Source organism: Rhipicephalus sanguineus, chromosome 1, assembly GCF_013339695.2.
Source record: "Rhipicephalus sanguineus isolate Rsan-2018 chromosome 1, BIME_Rsan_1.4, whole genome shotgun sequence".
In the NCBI taxonomy this organism is placed as follows: Eukaryota; Metazoa; Arthropoda; class Arachnida; order Ixodida; family Ixodidae; genus Rhipicephalus; species Rhipicephalus sanguineus.
Genome location: NC_051176.1, coordinates 49,964,170 through 49,981,881, shown reverse-complemented (window position 1 = coordinate 49,981,881; position 17,712 = coordinate 49,964,170). Strand labels below are relative to the sequence as shown.

Sequence of the window (17,712 nt, the reverse complement as noted above, 5' to 3'; positions counted from 1 at the left end):
CATTTTTGTCTTATTTCAGGGGATAGCGCTTACGGGCGGCGGCGGTGGACAACTACCCCACTGCCGCTGTGATCTGATAACAGCTTCCGCTGTAAAAAGCAGGCACATTGGTGTGTGCAAACCATGGTGCAAGAAATAGTTTAGGTGAGAGAATGCCAGGACTACCCGCTGCGCGACTACGTTCGGCTTCGCAAGCAGCCAGAGAGATGGCACTACCAACTTCAACCCGGTAGGCTGCCTTGATGACCGCACGCATCGAGACACTCTATGACCCGTCCGAGCGGACGCAACGCCACCGTGTGCACAGCAGCCGGAGCCTGCACCCACGGTTGCAGCTCTTCCAGTTAACCAGTGTGCATATAGCAAATGTGACAAATGCAACGGTGCCTGAAGTATTTAGTACAAGAAATAGCACCCTCTTATCACGTTCAGTCAACTGATACGGTCGCTGAGGCGAAGCACGTCCATTTGTCAAACGTTCACTACCGCGGCAGTTACATTTTGAAACGAGCAGAATGCAGAAATATCCCGTTTCTTTTGATTTCTCGTGCACCTAGGAATCCCTAGTAATCAATATTAATACAGAAACTCAAAATGCCACACCAGATCTGCAACTCTGAAGACCTTTGACATTAAACTTCGCAACTAGAATTAAACAAATGCATGCCAATGTTGGTTTCACTTTATTAAAGGAGCGTCCCGGTCCTATGGCTCCTTGCTTTTGCAAAACTTAAGTAAATCTCAGTCACAGGCACAACGCACTAGCCCATTTTTCCGCAGAGCAAAAACACTTGGCCACTATGAAATTTTCAAACACGAGCTCAAAAAGCGACGGGAGTAACAGGAACAAGTGCGCGCACTGCACGGCTAACGTAGCACGTGGACTGTGAAGGCCAAACCCCATATGCACGAAAATGCACTGTACAGTGACGAGCGGCGAAACGGGCCGTTCGTGCGACGAGTCACGTGGTCAATATCGCGCGATAACTCGGTTTTTTCAAATTTTGAAATCCACGTGCCGAAGGTGTATTGTGGAATTTGCCAGCAGCCCGCCATGGTCCTCAGTCCGGTGCACAATCTCTCGGCACGCGGAAAACGAAAACTTAATCCGCCTCTCCCCAACAAGCGCTCCCTCTGTGTCATTCGCTCTCCTAAAGTATTTCTTACACTGTGGGGCAAACCAGACAAGCAGCTGACAAACCTTGTTGCGGTTGTGGTCAACAAGACCCCCAATGACGTACGCCTTGTCTTCCTCAAGCTTGTGTAGCTCATTCTCCGACTCACTGGACAGGTAGACAACATTCTCTTTGCCAAAGCAGCTTATGTGGTCATCATCTGATGCATGCACCTGTCAAGAAATTACACGTCCAATGATAATGGAGCACACAGCCTTATGTGTTAAGTACCAAGTACACAGAACAGCATCATCCATTGGTGGCACACAATACAGTGAAACCTCGATGATACGAATCTCACGGGACTACCAAAAATATTCGTATCACCCGAAATTCGTATCACCTGAAAGCATGGAAAATTAGCATGCAACAAAAGAAAGCCGGCGTACATTTTCATTTATTGTTTTTCAGGGCCGCAGCAACGTCAGGAAGAACCCTGAATGATTGTCAGTTAAGTTTTTAGATGTCAGCAATCATAATAGACAAATATACGGCTCATATTCATTCATTCATAAATATACGGCCCAATTCATTTAATTAATGAACCAGGTGCGTTGTCACCCGCGACAGCAGTAGCCCCTTCCAAATTTTAGTATGCTTTTTTTGCAAGACAGCAGAGTGCTGCAGCAAAAGTAAGGAAAGAAGCGCTTTGACGCAATGAATCAAGGCTACAAAATTGCAGAACCACGATCCTGTGTTATGATTTTGCTATTGCAGAGGTGTTGGGGATGTTTTATGGGAGATTTATGGCCGTGCCCGCACAAGTGCGACCTCAGTGGTCGCACATGTTGATGTTGTGAGGCCTGACTCCTTTGCCAGGACCGTCCTCGCCTTCTTTCGGTCCTCGTCCACCTTTCTTAGGATGTCTGATGCACGAGGCAGGCACGTGTAAACACAGTACGACAGCAGCCCGCGTCGACGGGTTAGAAAAAGAAAAGCATGGCGCTAATGTCCTCTTTAATCTAAACGCGAAGGCACACGGAGGCACATAAGAGCCTCAAAGATTCGCGCACATGAACTCGGAGGCCGTGACGCGTCTCTGAAGGCTTATTCTGACCGTAAAAAAAGTGTTTTTCTTACACCGTGATTCTGGGAATTTGGCGATGCGGCGTGCATGCCTATGCTTGCGTTCCCACGCTCGCACGTGTTTGGCGCGTCTTCCGCGACAGCGCGGTCAGCACCTTTTCGTGCCTGGGGCGGTAGCGTACGTTCGTATCAAACGTCGCTGGGTGAAAATCAGTTCGCAACAACCATACTCTATTACATTGCAGGCCAATGGGCCTTGGCTGGGACCAACGAAAAATTCGTATCACCCCGAAATTCGTATGAGCTGTGATCGTATCACCGAGGTTTTACTGTATATGTATATATATCATACACACACACACACAACTAATGAAACCGACAGACAATTAAGCCAAGGAAAGCATAGGGGACATTATTTGTGGTTTCTGAACTGTAGTGTAATGATTCTCACTTAAATTGAAAGGACTTAAAGTGGACGGAAAATCACCCTTTCCGTCAGAGGCATCCAAACCCACAACCTTCAAGCTATGCATCTGATGCTCTACCATTTGAACTACGACGGATGGTGCTCCCTCGTCCACTTTTTTGTAGGATATTTATGTGTGCTTAATACCTGGGAGTGTTAGACAGTGCCACTCGTAGCCCAGGCGGCAAGTGTGGAACACTGTGTTTTTGCCAGAGGGAGTCACGGGGCATGTGATCTTTGCACAAGGTGGCAGCTGACCAATAAGCCCTTGCATGCTACCTAGGTTAATGTTTATAGATACTTTTTCAGTTCTGTATCTCCTCGCGGCGCGTGCAGGGGGGAGGCGGCCTGTCGCCGCACCGACCACCACAGTGCTGCAATCGCGCCTTGCACTAGGAGAGCGAGGGCCTTGCACTAGGAGCACGAAGGGTTTTGCATGAGTCTTTGCGTACGCCCGAATGAGAATTGCGCGAACACTGTACTTGGTCTTCCAGTTACTTAACCCTTTGAGGGATAATGGGACAAATCTGTCCCACTTTTCCATCTGCAGGAAGAATTTTCTCCCACATCACCCGTTGCAATTAGCGCAACGATAAGTCACTCATATCTTACCTAAGTCTTCATATTCTCAAGGAAAAATCTTTTACCACACTTTTGAAGGGCCGAAGTAGTGTTAAAATGGCACTTAATTTCGACAAATTTTTTTATGATAGGTTCTAAATTTTTCTCTTCTTCAGATAGAAAGACCAATCGAAACATCGGATAATTTCCTCTTTTTCTGGTTTTTCAGAGAGGCGATTTTAGCTTGCAGTCATCACGTTCTTTTGTAAATTTGCGCAATAATTTGACCGATAAATGCACCAAAACACAATACCCTGCGAAATTGCCACGCTCATCCCTCAGCGTAATTGCGGATATTGTCACGCTGTCGTGACGTCGACGAAGACAGCAGTCGGCCTTTGCAGGGTGAAACTGTTTATTTGGCCGAACTTGTGGCCGGAAAATAAGAACTAGAACTACAGCAATACACGCTGTACAATGATAGCAACGAACAGGGCGTCGTCCGTCGATCAACTGACAAGCGGTGAAATGCGTCGGCTTTTATACAGGCGCTATCGAACTTTCCAGCGATATCGCTGGTGGTTGCGCAATCTCTAGAATGGGCTCGAGCGTTCGCGTCTTGCGCGCAATCTTAACAAAATCATCTACAACAATCGTGAAGCTTCTCGAAGAATGAGGCGCGGTTTGTGCTGAGCGTTGCCGACAGCCTTTGTGGGCGAATGCAGCAAAAGTGATAAGAAACGTACGTGGCAATGCCCCCCTCTGAAAAAGCATCGTCCCGATGCTTAAATACAGAACATGAATACATGCAATACTAAAGAAAACTAAGCAGACAAACATTAGAGTCCTCAGGTGCGTTAACGAGCATAGTACGGTTTAAGGCGCACCACATGCACGACCTCGGGTCGAGCTCGGCGCCTCTGAGAGTTCGTACGTTTGCCACGTACGTTTCTTATCACTTTTGCTGCATTCGCCCACAAAGGCTGTCGGCAACGCTCAGCACAAACCGCGCCTCATTCTTCGAGAAGCTTCACGATTGTTGTAGATGATTTTGTTAAGATTGCGCGCAAGACGCGAACGCTCGAGCCCATTCTAGAGATTGCGCAACCACCAGCGATATCGCTGGAAAGTTCGATAGCGCCTGTATAAAAGCCGACGCATTTCACCGCTTGTCAGTTGATCGACGGACGACGCCCTGTTCGCCGCTATCATTGTACAGCGTGTATTGCTGTAGTTCTAGTTCTTATTTTCCGGCCACAAGTTCGGCCAAATAAACAGTTTCACCCTGCAAAGGCCGACTGCTGTCTTCGTCGACGTCACGACAGCGTGACATCTGGTGGAGGTGCTGCTTCATGATCCGGACGCCACCGCGGAGCGCTGACCCAAGCCCAAGCCGCGAAGAAGACGATTCTAAGGACAACCCGGATCCTCGAACCAGCCGCCGGCAGAAAGGACTACCCCCCCAATACGAACCCCTACCGGACAAGACCAGGATCACAGCGAAGAAGACAACAGCCACAATGACAACAGCCGCTGGGGCACCTACAACGGTCGTCATGCACCAACCGAGGGAGCCGCCGACATTCCGCGGATCACCATGCGAGGATCCAGAAAGCTGGCTGGAGGCATACGACCGGGTTTCCACGTTCAACAACTGGGACTGCAACGAGAAGCTACGCCATGTCTACTTCGCCCTTGAGGATGGCGCAAGGACCTGGTTCGAGAATCGAGAGTCCACGCTAACATCATGGGACCTCTTTCGCACCGGATTTCTCGACACCTTCACGAGCGTCATCCGGAAAGAAAGGGCTGAGACCCTTCTCGAGACCCGTGTACAGCTCCCCAATGAGAACATCGGACTGTACACCGAAGAAATGACTCGCCTCTTTCGCCATGCCGACCCCGCCATGTCCGAAGAAAAGTTCGATTCCTGATGCGGGGAGTGAAGGAAGAACTTTTCGCCGGACTTGTGCGCAACCCGCCGAAGACGGTCTCGGAATTCGTTTCGGAGGCCACCACAATCGAAAAGGCACTAGTAATCCGCACTAGGCAGTACAACCGCCGCATGCCGTCGACGAACTACGGGGAAGCGCATGCGCTGGGCTCCGACGACCTACGTGAGACGATCAGGGCGGTCGTACGCGAAGAGCTGCGAAGGATGTTTCCTGCATCGCAACCCCAGGTCCATTCCATAGCCGACGTCGTTCGCGAGGAGCTTCAGCATTCTCTAGGAGTTGCTGCACCGTCGCAACCTGAGCCGGAAGCGATGAGCTATGCTGCCGTTGCACGCCATGCTGTCGCCAATCCACGCAATCACCAACGACCCGTGCCGCCGCATTTCCGCCGCCACCTCCGATGCCATCCCGCCCGCCTACAGGCCAATGCTACACACCCCGAAAGACCGACGTTTGGCGTGCCCCCGACAACCGACCGCTCTGCTACCACTGCGGGGAGGCCGGCCACACGTACCGCCGCTGCCAGTACCAACAGATGGGGCTACGTGGTTTCGCCGTCAATGCGCCGCGCCCGCAGCCAGGCGAACGGCCTCGCGACATCGACGACTACCTCAACGGAACACAGTGGCAAGAACGACGACCTTCCCGCTCCCCGTCGCCCGGCCGCTACATGTCACCGCACCGCCGGCAGTACACTGACCCAAACCGGAGCCGGTCGCCTAGCCCGTATCCGGAAAACTAAGGGCAGCAAACGATGGAGGTGCGGTTGCTGAACGACGAAATGCTGAAGATCCTCCGCCGTCGACGACGACGCCGCGACGATGTTCTGAGCCCCCGCCGCACGCCGAACGACGTCCTGAAGACGAAACTTTGCGACCGGAAGCAGACCTGACAACGCAATGCGGAAGCAGCGGTGCAAACCGACGTAGCCGTGACCCGACACCGCGACATAACCGCAACGCAAGACGGCGGACTAGCGACCTCGACATTCTGCTCGACGGCCACAACGTCACCGCTCTCGTCGATACTGGAGCCGATTATTCCGTCATCAGTGGGCCGTTCGCAGCAAAGATGAAGAAAGTTAAGACTGCTTGGGAAGGCCCCGAGATCCGGACCGCTGAAGGTCATCTGATAACGCCGATTGGTGTCTGCACGGCGAGAGTCACCATCAATAACCAGACTTATCCTGCGAGCTTTGTAATCTTAACAAAATCATCTACAACAATCGTGAAGCTTCTCGAAGAATGCGGCGCGGTTTGTGCTGAGCGTTGCCGACAGCCTTTGTGGGCGAATGCAGCAAAAGTGATAAGAAACGTACGTGGCAATATTCGTGCGTGGAAATATTTTTCTTGATATCATGTAACTCTTGAAAAGTCAGCACATATGCAGGGACAACAGCAGTACTAGAAAATTTCGACAGCCAAAGCAAGGACAGGCAAATGGACAAAAAAAATGGTTGGTGCATGCGGTGAAGTAAGCTTTACAGGAACAGAACACGGCGCTATGAAGGCTCACAAGAGTCGCAGGTGCAGGTGGTGTTCTACTGCTGGAAATAATGTCAGCGCAACTTTCCTCAGCACAACTTGTGAAGTGCTACTCTGCGCCACTTGTTTCGGCCGTTGCCATCCCAAATACCCGTTGATGCAGTCTCGAGATGGTGCCGTCATGAGACAGTGGGACAGTGCTGTCCCACGTTTTGAAAACACTCTCATGAGTCAGTGGGACATATATGTCCCACTTTTTTTTCAGTAAACTACTGGCTTGATTTAGACGAAATTTGTTTTATACTATTTCTTTGTAGCGTATATGAATATACCACAGCTGGTTTTTATATCATCCTGTGAACAATATAGGCAAACCCACAAAGGGTTAACATTGGACATGTACTTTAATTTGTGCACGTTATATTGCTCACGAACTTGAAAAGACCTGTACACGCTTCGCAGGCATCCATTTTGTGCAATGACCACGTGCTCGTTTCACCCTGCACCTTTCCATGTCTTAAGACCACACTAGTTTGGCAACTGAGCATTTTCCAAAAATACGAATTTGAAATGTAGAAAACTCAGGGTTACATAACATCTCTCAAAGGCGGAGAAATTTACGGGCACAAAATTTTGTAGTACGAATCAAACATTGCTTGCTATATCAATATGCTCGAATTATTCACCAAGAATTTTTTGCGGTTGGCAAGCGTGTCCTGAATTTCACAAAAAATGACGTACACATTTTATTTCAGCAATTCTAGTGTATCTATTAACTTGAAAAAAAAAATGGTCTAACCAAGAGCACAGCATTTCCCATGCATAATAATTTCGCAACTTCGCGAATGTGATGTTTTCGAATTCCTTGCAGTGTGCTAAATGATACTGCGCATTTGGATTGTTCCAACACCCCAAGCAACTTGCATTTTTGTCAATATTAATGAGAACTAACAGACAATAATGCCAAGGAAAGTATAGGAGATGTTATTTGTAATAATTGGGATATACTACTAAATGTATCACATTTATATCCCAATCATTACAAATAACATCTATACTTTCCTTGGCATTATTGTCTGTTAGTTCTCATTAATATTGTGTCTAACAAAGAAAAACGAGCCCTTAAAAGCCATCTTCATTCTTTCATTCATAGCAAGGGTCTCGTTCTGGCAGACTTGATGCCTTTAGGTAGTATGCGAGGGATTATTGGTCAGCTGCCAGCTCGTAAAAAGATCACGTGCTACGTGACGCCAAAAAGGCAGAAAAAGAGTGTTCCACACTCACCGTCATGGCTGCGATCGGCGCTGACTAACACACCTAGGTTTAAATTCACATATATACCTTATAAAGTGGACGGGAGGATGACTGCTGCCGTAGCTCAGTGGTAGAACATCGGACGCGTTATTCGAAGGTCGCAGGTTCAGTCCCTGCCGGCGGCAAGTTATCTTTTCGTCCACTTTGCTTTCTTCACATTTATATCCCAATTATCACAAATAACATCTCCTATACTTTCCTTGGCATTATTGTCTGTTAGTTCTCATTAATATTGTGTCTAACAAAGAAAAACGAGCCCTTAAAAGTCATCTTCTTTCCTTCATGCACTTTTGTCAAGTAATTCAAACATGGTGACATCACAAAAAATATTACATTGTGAAAGCAAACCTAGATCCTTGGTATGTAAAATGAATGATGAAACTTTATTTACACATGTATAAACAGCATTGTTAGCAGGCAATAGACAGAAATTTTTTTCATGGGGGGGGGGGGGGGGGGGGGGAGGGGAGGATTGGGGTTCAACCATATTTTTTGTATGTTCGTGCATGTGTTTGTATGTGCACGTGTACATATACACATGCAAAACTGAAAAACAGGGGATGCCCCCCCCCCCCCCCAACAGAAGGCTACGCTTCTGTTGGTAGGTTCGCTGCCAACAAATTTTTTAAACTAACTTAGCTTTCTTGCGCTCTCTCTGTGTCCCAATGGTACTGCTGTTTTCCAAGCATTTGGCATAAGCAAAGAAGTGCATGGGAATATTATAACAGTGAAGCCAACAATGTTTGTGCCTCTCGTTATAAGAGCATCAGCACATCCCACAAAAGGCCACCCAAAAAAATGTGCCTTTGCTAGTATGCTTGATAGCATGCTCTACCATACGTGCTTACATGCAAGCAGTTTCCGTGATGGGTATGCAAGGCTGCCACTGACACATTCGCGCTCAGTGACCAGCATAGCCTCATGTGGCAAGGAATCCTGCCTACCAAGGGCATGTTCTTTGCAGAGCTCACAGCGCATTGTTTTCATCAATTTGAAAGACACGTAGCCTGCCAGGTAATACAAGGCTGTTGCTTTGATGATGGTACACAGTACCCATGGTAGTCAGAAGCACCCGAGAGGTCACGGAATAGCATGGACATAAGCTGTTGCTAAAATTTGTCTTTCATCCCACTTTTCTGGACGAAGGCCTCACAACGCTTTGCTCCGAGGCTTTCAAAAGCACTAAGCAAGGTACAAGTGGCTAAACCACTGTGAAATGGTCTTGCATGTTTTGTTCAGAGGTTTATCGGCGCGAGAAATAGCTCGCACCCAGCTTCCAACATGTTGCGGGTAGGTTTCAAGATGTTGCAGCGCGGCGGGTAAAAAAGGTGCCACTTCTCTGGGTTGCTTTTGTACCCAGAGCCAGGCAAGAAACAAGGTGGTATCGTAAAGCTTGAAAGCTGCCCTACTTCCTGTGGCAAGGAACGCTCGTTTGTCTGAATTCACCGAAGTCATCGAAAGTAACCTCGGGCATGCACAGCCAACACACCCAGAGAAAAAAATTCAATGCAGAGCATTGGGCACGTAATTCGAAGGTTGTGGGTTTGGATCCCACTGATGGAAAGGGTGATTTTTCGCCCATTTTAATACTTTTCCATTTAAGTGAGAGTCATTACACTAAAGTTAAGAAACCACAAATAATGTCCTCTAAGCTTTCCTTGGCTTAAGTGTCTGTCAAGTTCATTAGCTGTGAATAATAGAGAAAACGAGCCCCTTGGACCAGTCCCCTCACCGTAAGCATGAATGAGCTAACTGTGGATCAAAAGGGTACTCTGGTCATTCACCAAATCTGTATATCTTCTTCCTTCAAAGGGACATCAGGTCTTTTGTCAAACCACATGAACCTGAACAGGTCATGGTCCTCTTTTCGTATCTTGACTTGCAGGAACGCCTTCTCAATGTCTGCTGTCATTGGAACTAAATACCGTCTGAAACAGAGGAGAACCTGCAGTAGGCACGGGTTTAGGTTCGGTCCAGTTTCAAGGCAACCGTTCAGAGATCTCTCTCCTTTGGCGTGAGACGACGCATCAAAGACCACGCGGAACTTGGTGGTGAGTGAGTTCTCTCGAATGACCTCCCTGTGTCAGGGCCATCCATTGATTCATTGTCAAGTACAACTTCAGCATAGCCGGAAACAATGTACTGACGAATCGCTGTATCGTATCTCTCGAGCAATCCTCCTGGCTTCGAGGTACGTTTAACCAGATTTGGTAATCGGGTAAGTGCGACGCTGCAGTTGTCTTGCAGTAGCTCGATATCCGGGTGTTTACGTGGCACGGCTACTTGGTACTGTTTTCCGATCTTTGCCATCTTACTCTCGAAAACAGACAAGGTGTCTGTGTGCCCGTGAGTTGCTTCCGTTGGTGCTATTTTCATGGCATCCAACGTCCAAAAGGACTCCAGTATGGTTTGCTCCAACCTTTTAGTTTCTTCAGCTTGCACTCGCAGGACGCAGATCATCACCTCGGATGTTCCGCTTATGAAGCTCGTTTTTGTGACAGGACCTTGGAGCGTCCATCCAAGAGTGGTCTTGACCGTGACCAATCCTTGTACTTCTGTGCTGCGTATGATGTCGCCGCTCACGATCTTCCACAGTTGATCAGATCCTATGAGCAGACTAGTGCCTTTTTCGCCACACTCTCGAGGCACAGTTTGCTCGTCTGCCAGCCGGTAATTTTGCTCTCGCAATTCGGCTGCGAAGGAGCATTCCATAGCTGTGGCAGGGATGTCGTGGCAAATTATTGGCACAGCTATGGCTTCGATGACGTGCTCACTGTAATCAAACTGGCTACGTAGGCGAACCTCAACGACATTGCACTTTCTCACACGAGAAGGAGTCTGATGCAAATGTGTTCACCGCAAGGCAAGTCTCTCTAAGGATTTATAGTCCCAACCGTGTCACCAGGTCTTCCCTTAATGAACCTGCATTGGCTGCCTCCGTTGAAGATGCCTCTGACATAAGATGTCTCGTTGAAACCGACAATCCAAGAATGGAAGGTCTGTAAGTTGACGGCTTGCTACCTTGTCGAACGCCACCTTTTCACGGCAATGAGGTCAAGGAAAGGTTGGATTGCGACTAAAGGTTTGTTTATGAAACGCGTTAAGGTGCCGAAAAGGTAAGGAGGGCAAAAGATAAGGATAAGGTTGGTTTGTGAATACAGGCCTCAGACTCACTCATGAAATATATTTTGCCTCAGGGCTCACTCGGACTCAGACTCACCAAAATTTTCCTCATTCGGACTCACTCGGACTCAGATTCACGAAACTATTACACAACTCGACTCACTCGGACTAAAACTCACAAAAACATTACACAGACTGACTCAATCTGAGTCTGAGTGAGTCAACTCATGAGTGAGTTTGCCGACCTATGGAGCAGCCTAAAAAAAAAACTCCAATAATGCCCTGCTTCATGCTATGCTTGGGGACGAGCAGATTTGGTCCTATTTGGGCTGCAGTGACGTCGTCCGTGCGTTGGCAAACGCTGCTGCCGACCGTTGCGGGAGGCAGGAGATGGCCCCATGGCACCAAGTACATAAAATTTGAAGCCAGACACAAAAAGATGCACACAACATCTCGGTTGGTAGGTTTGTGGGATTTAACGATGCGGTGGTGGAGGGTGGGGGTTCTTTAACCTGCACTGACAGTACGCGGGCCTCCAGCATTTCATCTCCATTGAAACGCGACCGCCGCAGCCGTGATCGAAACCGCGTGCTTCAGGTCAGCAGCCGAGCACCATAACCACTGAGCAACCGCAACGGCAGAGAAAATGACACGCACAACGTCTTCAAAACATGCTTGACACACCACCAACGCATCCACGTGCGGAATGACAACCGAGAAAACAAATGCAAAAAATAAATAAATAAATAAATAATAATATCAAGTCTGAATTTTTGGAGTCCAAAAAAATCCATCGGCGACTTATTCGTCCATTTCGAATACTTCGAAATTTAGAATAATTTAAATCAGTTTTGAAGCGAATTCGAATACTGTAACATTTGTTTGAATATTCGAAGTGCTCGAATATTCGCACATGCCTAATAAATACGTTTCAGGCAACATCTGTTACTATGTTCAAGCATATAAACTGAAGCATTTCAAGTTGAAAATTGTCAGTCAGTCATATTGCCTCAAGCATGACCCCGTCACTGTTACTAAAAAGTAATGTGTTTCCCACTATTTAGTACTCTTACTGCACAGTCTAGTTGTAGAAAGTGAACATTGCTGGGCTGAATATGAACAAAAGGTGAAGCAAAAAAAAAAGTACAGCGACTTACATCCCACCTGTCAAAGCCATGCATGTTGGAGGAACTGTCCTTGAATGAGCCAGCCATGCCAGTAAGGTAGAACTGCAAGGGGAAAAAAAAAAGGGAATGGGTTGGGGCCTTATGGAAATTCTAGACTACCATTTCGTGGTGGCATAGAAATGAACAATTTACAGGAGGGTGTGTTGACTAACATGCATTTAATGTTGTTAAACAATCCATAACAGCGTACCATGGAGTTGAAGGTATGTTGAATGGAATGAATGTACGCTGTTTGCAGCGATGTTGAGAAAACACCAGTTTCTCATGTTGTGCCCAATAAGCTAATGCATATGCTTTGTGTGTCCACCTTCTACCATCCTGAATGTTTACATAGATATCTGTTACACGCAGTGGCGTAGCCAGGAATTTTGTTCGGGGGGGGGCTCACGTTGCAGCGCGACCTCCTCATTGAATTTTTAGAACGACTAAGTATATGAATAACATTTATTTATTTATTTATTTATTTATTTATTTATTTATTTATTTGTTTGTTTGTTTATTTATTTATTTATTTATTTATTTATTTATTTGTTTGTTTGTTTGTTTGTTTATTTATTTATTTATTTATTTATTTATTTATTTATTTATTTATTTATTTATTTATTTATTTATTTATTATATCCTCAAAGGTCCCATATGGGACTTTACATGAGGGGTGGGCGTCATAAAACGGCGGTATCGATGAAGGTGTATGTTAGGATGTGGTTGAGTCTGCTTCCTGGATGGCATTATTGAAGCGCGCAAAATCGCGGATGACTGCTGCTTCGTTCGGAAGGTCATTCCAGTCTCGGGTGGTGCGCAAAAAGAAGGGCTGCTGAAATGACGTGGTGTGGGCACATGGCGGAATCACAGCATTTGGATGACTTGTGCGATGACCTCGATGGACCGGCTGGATGAGGTGGTTGTCACGCGGGGTTGAATAAAAGAATCTGTGAAAAAGGCAGAGACGTACAATACGACGACGAAGAGCGAGGGTAGAAAGATTTAACTGGGATTTGAGGGCGGAGACGCTCGAGTAGCGGGAATAATCTGAAACAATGAATCTGGTTGCTCGGTTCTGTACTGACTCAAGTATTTCGATATGATTAGTTTGGTGGGGGTCAAAGACAGCAGCTGCATACTCAAGTTTTGGTCTGACAATGGTGTTATAAGCGAGTAGTTTAACGGACGGTGGTGTCATGGAAATGTTACGGCGTGTGTACCCGAGAGCGCGGTTATCGGAGTGAATTATGTGATTTATATGGTCGCCCCAAGATAGGTTACTCGAAAGATGGACACGCAGGTATTTAATCGAGTCAGTAGCAGCTATATGACAGTTGTTGATTGTGTAAGTAGCCGGCGTGTGGTTTCGGCGACGATGGAAAGAAATTAGTAATGTTTTTTTCGCATTAAGGGACATCAACCAGGTGGTACACCACTGCTGAATGCGTGAGAGGTCATGCTGTAGAGAGGAGACATCGGTGGGGTTATTTATAGGGCGGTAGAGGACACAATCATCAGCAAAAAGACGGATGTTAGATTCAACGGAAAGCGGAATATCGTTAATGTATATTAGGAATAAAAGAGGCCCTAGGACGATACCCTGGGGCACGCTGGACAAGACATGCGAGAGGTCGGAGGAGTGATCATTAACATGCACGAATTGTTTACGGTTTGTTAGGAATGCTTTAATCCAGTTAAAAACATGCCGATGAAGGTTTAGACGCGAGGTTTTTTGAAGGAGACGGAAGTGGGGTACCTTATCGAAGGCTTTTTCAAAATCTAAGAACAGTGTGTCAATTGGGATGTTACGGTCCATATGAAGGTGAATGTCGTGCAGGAATAATGTTAGTTGGGTCTCGCATGAGTGATATTTACGAAAGCCATGTTGGTTTGGGTGAAGGAAGTTTACGGATGATAAAAATGTAGCAACATGAGAAAAGATGGCGTGTTCCATGATCTTTGAACAAACACTAGTGAGCGAGATTGGTCGGTAGTAACCTGCAAATGAGCGGTCACCTTTCTTGAAGAACGGAAAGACCTTCCCAACTCTCCAGTCTAATGGGACTTCACCTGTGTCGGGTGACTGCTGAAAAATGATTGACAATATGGAACTACATACATGTTTAGTATTTTTCAGAATTTTGGCGCTTATGCCATCTATACCGCATGACGAAGAGTTCTTTAATTGGTTAATAACTTTTACAATTCCCTCTGAATTGAATGTAATCTTTGGCATTGGCGGAAAAGCAAAATGCGGAAAATCAGGAAGTTCGTTGTTAGGTTCGTTAGTAAAGACTGAACAAAATGCAGAGTTGACGGATGGAACGTCGCAGTCGGCAACTGGGGATCCAGAAGTGTCACAAAGAGAGGCTGTGGTTTTGTCGTCCGGTTTCATAATTTTCCAAAAGCGGCGTGGGTATGTACATGTATTACCATGTACATACATTGTCACTGGTATTACCATTAATATGTATTACCAGCGACAATTTGTATTAGATGCTGCAAATCACTTCTTGAATGCTGCCCTCTGTTAAGAACGAGTAAGAAATGTGTTTTTTCGTAAAAATATTATGTTGGCATGCCCGCAAAATCTTTCCAGGAATAACTGTCTTCAATCTTTTCAATATTTGTGTTTGTGTGTGTGTGTAACAGGTACGGCAAATATCACGTAAACTTCGGAACTGCATCAGCTTTGAACTGACAAAAAAATGAAGTCCACGAAATAACCAGGATTTTAATGCAGATTGTTTACGCAAAATGTTAATCTTTTTGCACAAATGATGCGGCCAGGGAAAAGCAAGAATGGGAAAGTACACCTCGAATACGGGCAAAATATAAGTCACCGGAAACAGTGCGCAGTATGCTTACGCAAAACTTCACAAATGTACATTTAAATATGCAATCAATAAACGGAACTAAGCAATGATCACTATACATAATGGCCAACTGATATGTCCTTGGGCCAAGCTGCTGTCTCGGACGCACCATGTAAACAGAACTATAAAGGAAGAGCGCAGAAATAACGAAAGAAACTACTTCAAAACTGTTTTAAATGTGCGAACCACTATTGTGCACTCAATTTAAAGGAAGGTTGCCGCTTCTAGTTCAAAAAGCAATGAAGAACAAAAACGACAAATGAAAGTAACAAACAATGCTGTTAGTACGGCTTCCCAATAGTTGAATTTGTTTGGTAACGCCGCGTATGCCGACCTCTCAGTGAACAAGGTGAAGCTGTCGATTGGCTGGTAATGTCCACCTGATGCCCGTATTCTTATGCTTATATTAGGTCACAGTGTTAACTGCTAAAAGGTACAAAATCCTCACGGCTTTAAAAGGTGGTGAACAATAATATTGCGTCAGAATTACGGGCTCATTGACCTGAACTCTGGAACAGTAGTGTCTTTTCCTTTCGTTTGCGCTGATTTTTGTCCTGCTCGGTATCAAAGGACAACGTTGACCCGGCGAGGAAGATTAGCGAAGCGGTCAATGACTTCCGACACGCTGATGTCGACATTTTTTCTGTGGGCGTACAGAAGTGCCTGGCCAACCATGCGTTCCTCAGACATCGTGGAGCGTAAGTCGTTCTTAAGTAACCTCATGCTTGAAAACGTTCCCTCTGCGCTGGCAGTGGTCACTGGAAGGGTGACTAGAATCAGGAGTAGCTTGTACACATTCGCACAGAACCTGCTGTCGCAATGAGAGAGGGCATCGGTTCCTGTACCGGGGCGCTGGTTTGCTGCTTCGTTCGCCCACTTTGTCCACCATAGTCGCAGTTCTCCAAAACCAGCCCTCGTTCCGACGTCATGCGCAAAAACGGTCAGGAGTTTTGCTGCTCCTTTCTGCTCCCGATCATCTTGCATTGATGGTATTGCGGATGGTACAATTAATGAAAAGTCCTTTAGAAGTACCCTGTGCTTTTAGAACCGTTGGTTTAACTGGTCCATGAACGGAATGAACAGGGTTCTGCGAAAATATTGTTCCGCGCTTTCGAATGCATTGCTCCCAAGGTGTTGCTTCCGGACACCGGCTCGACGGCTGGTGATCTCCACATTCAGTTTTTCTGCCAATGCCTGCATTTGTGCAAATATTTTTGAGAAAGAAACATTCGTGTTCTTGCGGTCACTTTCAATTGTCTGCTGTATCACTTCTATGTCGTCAATGGCAGCGCTCATGTCGATACTCCTCGTCTGCAGCTTCTTTGACAGTGGCAAAGTCAGTGCTAACACGTGTTCCGTCACATGCAGGCTTACAAGGAACGCTGGTGAAAAGAGTGCCAACATTAGACTGTTTGCCTGCACTGGACTTTCGCCATTTCCGTTAAACTTAGTCTCCTCTAGTGCTGCGATCAACGGCTGAAAGAGGCTCACAAATGAAAGCACTGCATCGTGCTTCTCGGCCCAGCGCGTTTCGCATAGTCCCAAAAGGCGCTGCCTTGTAGGCTCAGGACAGCTCAAACTTATCACTTTTCGCAAAACGTGTGAGCGGCTAGAAGATTTACACAAAAAGGCTGACGTCGCCTTCAGAGTCCCAAAACAGTTTCGAATGTCTGTGATGGAGCATGCTGCACACACAACTAGATAAAGGGAGTGACACGCGCAGTGAATACATAGAGTGCGGCTGGATATTTCTCACGGACAGCAGCTTGAACACCATTCGTTTTGTCAACCATCGAACTTGCACCATCGTAGCCTTGACCACGGAGATGCTGCATGTTAATTCCCATTTCTATAAGGAGCCTTATGATGGTGTCGGCCAGGGCCCGGCCATTTGGTCGTGAATTGGCACAAAGCCTAAGAACACTTCTTCGATTCCGTTCGCATCCTTATTAAGGTACCTTGCACAAACAGTAAGCTGCTCGATACCAGCAACATCCGTCGTTTCATCAGCAAGTACGGAGAAGCAGCCTGCAGCGTTTACTTTTGCGACTAGGCTTTCCTTGATGATTGCAGCAGAGATTTCTATAATGTGGTTTTGTACATATAAACTAAAATATGAGGCCTTATTTGGGCAACTTTCCAAATGCTTTTTTTTTATCTGTGTCGCCACAATCCGCGCGCATGCGAAGCAGCTCTTTGAAGTTGCCTGTATTTGTAGAGGAGGCTGTGCTTGAATCCATGGGACCACTGTCTCTATGTCCACGGAGAGCCACACCTTGCCACCCGCAAAAGAGAACTGTCTCAACAATAGGCTGTAACTTCCTTCGGATCTCTCTTATTTGAATTTGCCTGCCATGGTCCAGCTGATCAACAACACTGGGCACACATCCTGAGAAGGTCTGAAGAAAACTATCGGCTACCAGATGAGCGGCTGTGTGATATTTAGTGACTTCATGTGCACCGAAGACTTCGAGGGCGTGCTTCCACTTTTGAAATGGATTGAATACGAGGGCCTTAGTGCGCGCATGTTGGCCCTTGCCAATCTCACTTCTGCTAAAAAGGA

At 46.6% G+C, this 17,712-nt stretch overlaps 1 protein-coding gene across 3 annotated transcripts in view; it reads right to left on the bottom strand.

The window, feature by feature from the left end:
* LOC119391189 (tRNA methyltransferase 10 homolog A) overlaps positions 1–17,712 on the bottom strand; it is a 39,756-nt gene that overhangs the window by 4,132 nt on the left and 17,912 nt on the right. For 2 of the 3 annotated variants that reach the window (XM_037658869.2, XM_037658865.2), the window contains 2 exons: positions 12,262–12,333; positions 1,202–1,348 (listed from right to left, as the gene is read on the bottom strand). In XM_037658869.2, coding sequence (XP_037514797.1) covers positions 1,202–1,348; positions 12,262–12,333 — 219 coding nt within the window. The remainder of the gene's footprint in view (positions 1–1,201; positions 1,349–12,261; positions 12,334–17,712) is intronic. The other variant, XM_037658876.2, reaches the window with a different exon arrangement.